General features: G+C 39.9%; 1 protein-coding gene across 1 annotated transcript; it reads right to left on the bottom strand.

The window, feature by feature from the left end:
- Window positions 1-2,132: 2,132 nt before the first annotated feature.
- LOC306909498 (uncharacterized protein) lies at window positions 2,133-5,209 on the bottom strand. The gene is made up of 5 exons (XM_079483244.1): window positions 5,044-5,209; window positions 4,667-4,877; window positions 4,476-4,577; window positions 4,222-4,397; window positions 2,133-3,891 (listed from the first exon to the last, which is right to left on the bottom strand). The coding sequence occupies exons 2-5, from the start codon at window positions 4,776-4,778 to the stop codon at window positions 3,718-3,720; spliced, it is 564 nt and encodes a 187-aa protein (XP_079339370.1). The 5' UTR covers window positions 4,779-4,877; window positions 5,044-5,209; the 3' UTR covers window positions 2,133-3,717.
- Window positions 5,210-9,985: the final 4,776 nt, after the last annotated feature.

The following is a 9,985-nucleotide window of genomic DNA, read 5'->3' on the forward strand; positions in this document are numbered from 1 at the left end:
CTCAAAAAGAGATATCTAGAATTTGAAACTAAATTATGACTAGTACAGCCAGGGGTATTTTATGTCGAAAAACAGCTTGGCATGGTAGGCTGAATCCTCCGACGCTGTCACTAACATCAAAATACAGCTCATCTTTGCATTAAAGTATTTATTTATATGTAATGTTTACTGTATCGTTACATTTATATGAAGCTATTTCAGACACAGCACAGAATTGTAACGCCCTGGCTGCTTTCAAGTCGAGTCGGAAATATTGGCTGCATTCCAATTCAAGGGATTGGCAAATGAACACACAAATGAAGTTGCCTTCAGTGGGCAGCTCTGGAGTATTAGTTTTATTGCACTTATATACACACAGAGGATTACAATGTATTCATTGTTACATATATAATAGCAACAAAGGATCCAAATAGGAGTAAAAACAGAAAAAGAATAGACAATATTATATTGTAGGGGATATTTTACAATAAAGGAAAAGGCTTAAAAAAATCTATACATTCGTTTTGCTTTTTTAATTAATTAATCTCATAACTCAAAATAATGTGTTCAGTTTAAAAAAGAGGTTACCCAGAATGTTTATGGATTAATTTATACATCAAGAATAGGCCTGATCTTTGTTTGAATATCGAATACTCAATATCACTCCAAAAAAATGGTAACACTTGTACAACACTTGTACACTTGTACAAACCCCACACAAAAACATCCTCCTTTTGCAAAGGTTTAACCATGTTCTCATTCAGAAAACACTAACACATTATATAATGAACTGGAGTGTCAAGATGTACACTGAAATTGCCAGGTATCTGTGCATCCTACAATCATCTACTGGCTTTATACTACTTACTGAAAGTGACCTATTAGTCAGTTATGGTGAACCATATCTGAAATGTGACCTCTGCATTTAACCCATCCAGAGAGTAGTGAACACACGTACACCCGGAGCAGTGGGCAGCTATCACTGCAGCGCCCGGGGAGCAAGTAGGGCGTCAGGTGCCTTGCTCAAGGGCACCTCAGTCGTTACCTGCCGGCCCTGAGGATAAAACTGGCAACTTTCTGGTCACGAGTCCGACTCTCTAACCGTTAGGCCACAACTGCCCCACACTGTAAACATACGGTATAATTACAGTTCATACTGTATATGAGAGAAGTTTCACTATAAACTGTAGAACGTGAACAAATATGTATTTGTAGCCTTTTTTACATGTTCCACCTTTTTGCAGGTATCAGAGGGGACTAATTAAAGAAAATCTGCTGTAGTATACTTTTACGAAATTGGGCCAAAGGTGCAGAGGATGCCATATTTGTTACTATATTACCTCCTTTTGACAAATCGCTTTACTGTATTGTTTCCTTTATCTTTTCTGTGAGTCACTTTGGATAAAAGCATCTGCTAAATGCCTAAATGTTATTTTTGCAGTTTTAGCCTATACTGTACTATGTGTATATCTGCACTATTATGTTGTATATTCTAATAAACACCAAGCTTTCAAATTATTCTTGAATCCCAATAAGAGGGTTTAGTAACAGTGTTTTGAATTGATCTAACCAGAATCTAAGACTATGTTGTAGTGTGAGTGTTTATGAGGGCTTGTTTGTCATGTCTGGGGGGAAGTTTGGGTTTTCAGCAAGTTGAATGGTTTTGAGAAGAGAGCTTCATTTTGACCTGAAAATAGTATGTTGAGGGAATTGGGTGAGAAGTTATGGATTTGTGTTTAGAGTTTCGAAAAAAGGAGGCATCATTTCAAGAAATATATTTAAGCAATTGAGAAAAACTATATTGCTCATTGTTAATTCATGTTAGTCAATGGATTTACTAATATTAACAAAAACCCATAAAAACCCTTTTTGTAAAGTGTAACTATTTTTAACAGTTGTAAACTGCAACGCTTACGTATTTGAGATATTCTAGTTTACTTGCAACCACAGCTGCCAGTATTTTTTCGTATGAACTACAGATTTGTTACAGCCTTTTAGATTTTTATGTTTTGTGGGTCAACACTGTAGACCACTTCGGATGACGTAAGAAACGCTGGTCAAGAACAACTTCCTGTTTCAGTTTTTAACACTACACAAACGTTTGAACAAAAAACAACCAACAGAATATAATAATGCTGCATTTTACTTTGTTTAAAAGGAGCTTTGAAGTTTATTCATGGTGAACTGCAAAGGTTTAAGTAAAAGTAATGTGTGTGTAAAGTGCATGTTGTATTGTTATTTGTTGTATTAAGAAATAAAAATTTTAGTGGACTGAAAATGAAAGTTCTTGCCCTTAAGCTTTAAAACTGCAACGCTGTTTATACTTAATGTTTTATTTTACTTTTTACATTACTCTACACTCCATACACGAGAATGACAAACACAAAGTAGATTTGCGACAACTTTGCAAATGTATTTTGACATCATGAAACAAGTTCATGTTTTGCTATATTTAAAAAAGTAAATGTTAATTCACCCAGAATTACATAAAGCACTCCTCAAATCAATACTTTAACTTGATGCTAAATATGCCACATGTAAACAAAAAGCAGCCATCACATACCTCTTAAATAAGGAGAAATCATTTTATGACTGCTATAAACTGCATAGTGCTGTTGTCATTCAACAACCACAAAGACAGCTGAATCAGCTTTCAAAGAAATCCAAAGAAAATCTAAAAACGTATACGACACCAGCACATGGACAAAAATAAAAAGAGAAGCAGATAAAGAGAAGTTGAACTGTAACTCAAAACAAAACTACAAGTTGCACGATCTACACATTTCAAATAGCAACATAAGAACATTTATACTTTTAAAATGATCACCAAGATGAAAAAACCTTAAAAGATGTGCAATTTCTCTCTTCAGGACCTTATTTTGTAATCTTGTTTTTCCTGTACTCACATGTGCTTGATTTTTTCTGATGGCTGTTTATATAGCCCTTGTGCTTCCTTCTTTTCTTTGTCTTGTGTTTAACATGGTACACACCAGCATCTATAAAGTATGTGAACTAGACCAATCTCTTCACATGAACAGTTCATGAACATCTCACCCTTCACCAAATTCTATTTCTTAGTATGTCAATAAAGTATGGAATGCCAAAAGTTTTAACCTTTGTGTATTCAAAAGATTAAATGGGCTTCTGTGTAATTGAATGCGGTTTTATTTCACTTTTTAATAATTCTATATTCTTTAGTTTACAATCTTGTAAGAAACATAAAAGACAGTAATGCAGACAGTACACACAACAGCGCTCATGAGCAACTAGCAAATATATTCATTCGAGTAAATCATCAGTAGGGTATATGTACATGGGCTGAGGATGTAGTCATTCCACAGGGAATAATGGCATATTTCGGTCACTTCAAGCTGCACCTATGCTTATGGTCAACGACGCGAGTCAAATTATCTAAACACTACATCAACAACCAAAAAGGAAAAGGGCTTCAAACTATACATTTCAAGCTACATCCACAAATATGAAACAAAGCAAAGTAAACTTTTGTACTTACTGGACGCTTGTTCACAGAGGTTTCCTTACTAAACACATCGTGACAGCTAGTTAAATTCTGCTCTCAGCACTATGAGAGCAGAAGTGGCTTAGCTGGCCGAGATTTCAGATGAAGTACGACATCACCCCATGAGTATATACCCTATTGTACTAGGTAGATGATTAGTTTAGAACAAAATCATTCAAGAGCGCTGAATCAAACATCTATAACATTCATCTTTGTGGTCAGGTCATGTGTGTTGTAAGATGACGAAGAAACTCTCCTTGGGTGCTTGTTTGTCCAGGAAAAACAGCTTGACAGAACTCACACACCTGTGACTGCAGCGTGACTCCAGAAATGAACAGCACTCCTGCCTGACTCACGAGCTCACTGTCCAGAAACGAGGAAGACCACGGCCTCTATGGGACACACAAGCATCTTCATACTCAAAATACGGAGAGTTTTGTGTATAGAATGTATTTGGAAAATAACATATATCATTTTTCGATCAAATAAAAACAGCGGAAAACTTCAAGGTGGATATCCGATTTTCCGATGCAGCTTGTGATTTCAATTACTCATTTAACATTAAAGATATCAATTATTTTCATAGAATTTATAGCAAAACTAGAAGATGAATTTTGCTGGGTTTGCACAGACAGGGTCACATATTTTAAGCAAAGTGGTGCTATCAAAATATTGCACAATATGCTGAACCACAGCAAACTCAACACAAGCATGATACAAACCCGCTTTTGTTGTGAAGTATGAGTGGCATTGTAGCATTGCTCAGCTTTTTTCAGGTCTTGCCAGGCACTGTAATTCACTGGTCTTACAGGATTCTGCTCATCCGTGTCACCCTGTTTCTGATCTGACAGATGCAGCCTGTCCGGTTTACTCTCAATGTGACTGAAATCACAAGCAGCTGAAAAACAAAAGCACAAATAATCCTGAAGATGCAGCAGTGCATCCAAAAACAATAAATATGTTCACAATACTCTACTTTGACAATGGGATCCGGTGGAAAGCCTTTGGGGTTCTTCTGCAGGATGGGACTGTGTGCACTGGTATGGAGAGACCTCCAAGTTATGTGCTGAGGTCGAATCTAAAAACAAGGTGCAAATAACTTTAAATGACTTTTCATAGAGTGTGACATATTCTTTACAGAGAACATAAAAGGAGGAAGTCTTTGACCATGCTGTCTTTGTATTATGTCAGAAAGATGCTGTAGCATTGCTGCTTGTTTTGAGCAGAGTGACTGGAGGTGAAGAAACTCCTGGTACAGCGCCGTGTAAGCCTTCTCCATACGTCACAAACACAACAGACACTGCGTGTTGAATGAAGTTGTCTCGCAGTCACGGACTCCTCAAAGATCCGACGGAAAAAGACGATCTACTCCGAGAAACTAAAGTGACGCAAATGATAACAAATACGGCATGCTTATTGTGACAGGTTATTTGCGAACGTTATACTCAATATATACTTTATACGAGTAAAAATCTCAAACAAGTCAATCTTAAGAACGTTATGCGCTTAACTACTACAGACCGAGCAGAAAATGAGTTACTTACTAAAGCACAGATGTGATCGACTCCATACATGTATTATGACTGTCGATCCATTGAAAGTACAATAAAGAGACCGTAATTATTTGACAGTAGAAAGTGAACCACTGGTCGTACCGGGCGATCTGAAACAGGAAGCCACACGTCACGCAAATGAACTCCGCCTCGCCCCGTTTTCTTCTAGTGATTTGGATGATTTTAGATATTGCAACTAATTTGATCTATTGGAGTTTTTTTGGACACTCTTAGCAAAAAATCTTAAATAATAAAAACTATACTTTAATGTATGTATCTAAATACATTATTTTGCGACATATCATCTGCAATATTAGTCCCATGATCTTTGAAAATCTATTCAAATCTATAAAAACTATTTATCCACCTTATTTCACAAATAAAGAAACATTTTCATATAAACACATTTCAGATCATTAAATAGGCTACATTTATAATCAGACACTCAATAGATCAGTCAGAATACTGTAACAACCGCACGAAGTATAGGAAGGTAGAGATCAGCACACTCGGATGCCAGTTAACAAACACAATTCTTTATTAATTATAAATAGCATTACTCATCATTTAAAACACGTTACCCCCCTTTTCTCTGGCACAGGCAAGATTAGTCCACAGTCAGAACAGCCGCACAAGAGATCAGTTTATCCAATTGAGAGTTCCCAGGTAGACGGCCTCCCGTTCAGCACAGAGGATATCCAAGGACCTTGCTGTATCGTCCTTCGACCGGCAGGATCACCCTCTACAGTCTCCGTATGACGAGAGTAGTCGGATACCGTGGTCAGCAGCTGTCCTAATTCCAAGTCGTACACCTCTAAGACAGGCAGTCCCCCGTCCGTACCGCCAGAGATACTGGTTATGCCGCGGCCGTTTAACATTTCCCCACAGGTGAGAGCTCTCGACCCAAGTCCTCCCGAACAGAACTCAAGCCATGCTTAAATAATGATCCTCTCCTCCCGTATCAGCTGTAACCACTAATTTAATTAACCACGTCCATTCCTTCCAATTAAGGGGCGTGTCCATAAATCATACCTCCGGTGACCTATTCATCACAATACATTGATAAATTGCATGTTTCCGATAATCCATGGGAGCACCAGTTACATAATGTATTGGTACTTATTGGAAATTTAATTTCATTACCATAAAAAGACCAATTCATGATGTCACCCTTGTTGTGATACGTAATACGTGTGTACGTAATACGGGTACGCTGTGTGCGTAGGCCGGAAGTGTATGTTATATTAAACATGTCGTTCCCAGTAAAGATGTGCTGATCCACCTCTGATTCTGTCGAGTAATACTTCATGGTGGCAGCGGTAAAACAACTATAGTACCATCCGCGTGAGTGTTCGTGACCAGCGAAGCGAGGAAATTATGCCGCGAAGATAATCTGTTAACGTTATGTGCCTGTTTTGAATGCCGCGGGAGACCACTCGGTGACGCGCTCCCTTGTACACATGTGGAGATCGTAAAAGAGCATTGTCTGCGTGATAATTGCATATCAGTCCAGAGAACACAACCAAATACGGACAAGAGGAACAACTACTTTTAACGTGAGTACAAGATAAATGCACTAAAATGGCTGCACATCTACCAACGATGAACTGGTCTGACCCCGATCTCAGTGAAGCAATGTCTTTATTTAAACAAAAAATGAATCTGTATCTGGAAGATGAAGAAATAACGGATGCAGGAAAACAAGCTAGAAAAATTTGTAGAGGAATTGGAGATGAAGGATTAAAACGACTAAATACAAGTGGCCTTAATGATGCAGATAAGAGAAAGCCTGAACCCTTGTGGAATTTCTTTGAAGGACAACTAAAGCTGAATGTGAACTTCAGAATCCACAGGCTCCATCTCATGCAATATAGACAAAAGCCAAATGAGAGCATTGATGACTTTGTGACTAGAGCCAGAACTTTAGCACTGAAATGCCAGTTCACTGACGATGAGCTCAATGAACGGTTAGTCGAACTTATCATTGCCAGTACTCCTTTTGATGCTTTAAGAAATGACCTATACAGCAAACCTAAAGGTCACCCAATTGCCGAAATACTCGCAGAGGGGCGAAAGTACGAAGCCTTGACAGCTGGTAATGAACAGATACAACAACTTGGTATGTCACAGACTGAAAATGTCCATTCTGTAACAAGAGGTCGAACATGTCAAAACTGCAACACAAACCATAGGCCAAGGCAATGCCCTGCATACAGTGATATTTGCTCTTTGTGCGGTAACAGAGGTCACTGGGCAAAGTGCTGTAAAAAGAGCAGACGACAGAGAGAGCCATCCAGCCAGCGCAGAAGAAGCAAGTCACGAACGCGCGACAGATACCAAAGCCATGCTCGCCCATGGAAAGAACACAAACGCAAAGACGAGTCCAGCATTCACACTGTAGACAGGACTAAAGACGATGAGTATATCTACCAACAACACTTTTACTCCATCAATTCTAAATGCATGCACAGCACTCATGTGAAACCACCCAGAGATGAAGCATACACAACTCTGAACATAAAACCACCTCTCTTACAAGGACAGGGGTACACACTTCGACTGAAAATAGATACGGGAGCATCTGGAAACACGCTTCCACTGCGTACATTCAAACAGATGTATGGCGGCATCGCCACAAAGCATGGAACATCTAAAATCAGCATCCAATGTAAAACTAACATCATACACCGGTGATGTGATTCCCTGCTTTGGAACCATCAACATGCCATGCCAACACAAAAAGTCCAGATGGATAGATGCAAAGTTCTATGTCGTCGATGTACCTGGACCAGCCGTGGTTGGACTACCCACAAGTGAGCTCCTCAGCCTGGTGACAGTGAACGTTGATGCGAAGACTGAAAGAGGAAACAAGGGACATGAAGAACGACAAACGAACGTGAGTACCGGTACCAATCAACACATAAAAGGCATGAAAGAACTAAAAGAGCAATACCCAGACCAATTTGACAAAATTGGCAGTTTCAGTGGCACAGCAAAACTCATCCTAAAGGAAGGTGCCAATCCATTCATCGACCCACCACGCAAATGCAGTATCCACATAAAGGACAAACTGCAAGATGAGCTGAATAAACTTGTCGATCAAGGAGTCCTGCGAAAAGTTGAAGAACATACCGATTGGTGTTCTAGTCTTGCTTTCAGCACTAAAAAAGATGGATCAATTCGAATCTGCTTAGATCCTCAGAAACTAAATGCAAGCCTGAAGAGGTGCCCTCACAAAATTCCAACTGTGGAAGAACTAAACCCAAGATTTGCAAATGCGAAAGTGTTCAGCAAGCTAGACGCAAAAGCCGGATACTGGTCGATACATCTTGAAGAGGAGTCACAGATTCTAACCACATTCCGCACTCCTTTTGGCAGATACTGCTGGAGACGCTTACCATTTGGTCTCAGTGTGTCCCAAGACCTTTTCCAAGCCAAAATGGACCAAATTCTAGAAGGTCTTCATGGTGTAATCAGCATAGCAGACGACGTTGCGGTTTGTGGAATTGACGAGGAGGATCACGACAGGAACCTGACAAGCCTGATGGAAAGAGCTGTAGAGACAGGTCTGGTGTTCAACAGTGACAAGTGTATTATTAAACAGCAGAGCATATCCTTTTTTGGAAACCTGTACACAGACAAAGGCATCAGACCAGATCCAGCCAAAATCCATGACATACGAAAGATGCCAACGCCACAAACCAAAGACGACCTCCATCGATTCATGGGTATGTTAAACTACCTGTCACCTTACATACCAAAATTTGCCGACAAAGCCCACAATCTAAGAGGATTGCTAAAACATGATTCACCATGGGTGTGGGACACTGACTATCAGAAATGCTTCGATGATCTAAAGACAACAGTGACTGTTGATGCTTGCTTAAAATACTACAATCCAGCAGCCACCCTAACACTGGAGGTAGATGCGTCACAGAAAGGCATTGGTGTAGCACTGGTGCAAGACAACAGGCCCATTGCTTTCGGTTCAAAGACACTAACTGAATGTCAGTCAAGATACAGCAACATTGAAAGAGAAATGCTTGCCATTGTGTATGGTATGCAGCGGTATCACACATACTTGTACGGCAAATCATTCATTGTAGTAACGGACCACAAACCTCTCGTCACCATATGTACAAAGCCTCTGCATGCTGCTCCTCCCAGGCTACAACGCATGCTGATCAAAACACAGGGATACAACTACAGCATCGTGCATCGTCCTGGCAGCCAAATGATTTTAGCTGACACTCTGAGCCGCCTGCCAAACCCTGAAAACAACGAAGACATTGAACTTGATGAACGCATTGATGGGCTGGATACTGAATTTGAAGACCCTGAGCATCATACTGTTGCAATTATAAACTTCTCACCAAATAAACAGGAGACTCTCAGAACTGAGACTTCAAAAGACCCCAAGCTCAGTGCGCTAAAAGAAATCATCCATCAGGGATGGCCAGACAGAATCCAAGACCTGCCAAAAGACCTACGCAGCTATTGGCCTTTCCGAGATGAACTCGCCATAGAAGCTGGAGTTATATTTAAGGGCAGACAAGTGCTTATTCCGGAAACCATAACCAGCGACATTCTGACACAACTCCATGCAGCCCACCAAGGCATCGAAAAAACACGTAGGCTGGCTAGAGAGAGTGTATATTGGACAAAGATAAACGCAGACATTGAAAGAATGTGCAGATCTTGCAGTACCTGTGCAGAACACCAGGATGCACAACCAAAAGAACCTCTCATTCCACACAAAGCACCCACAAAGCCATGGCAATACCTGGCGTCAGATCTATTTGAGATCCATGGCCATCAGTATTTACTTACCGTGGACAGATATTCCAAGTACCCATTAGTTGATGAAATGCCCATGCCGGTAAGTAGCCATGCAGTTGCACAAAAAATGCAATGTTACATGTCTTTATTTGGT

The sequence above is a fragment of the Barbatula barbatula genome, assembly GCF_947034865.1.
Source record: "Barbatula barbatula genome assembly, chromosome: 20".
NCBI classification, from domain to species: Eukaryota; Metazoa; Chordata; class Actinopteri; order Cypriniformes; family Nemacheilidae; genus Barbatula; species Barbatula barbatula.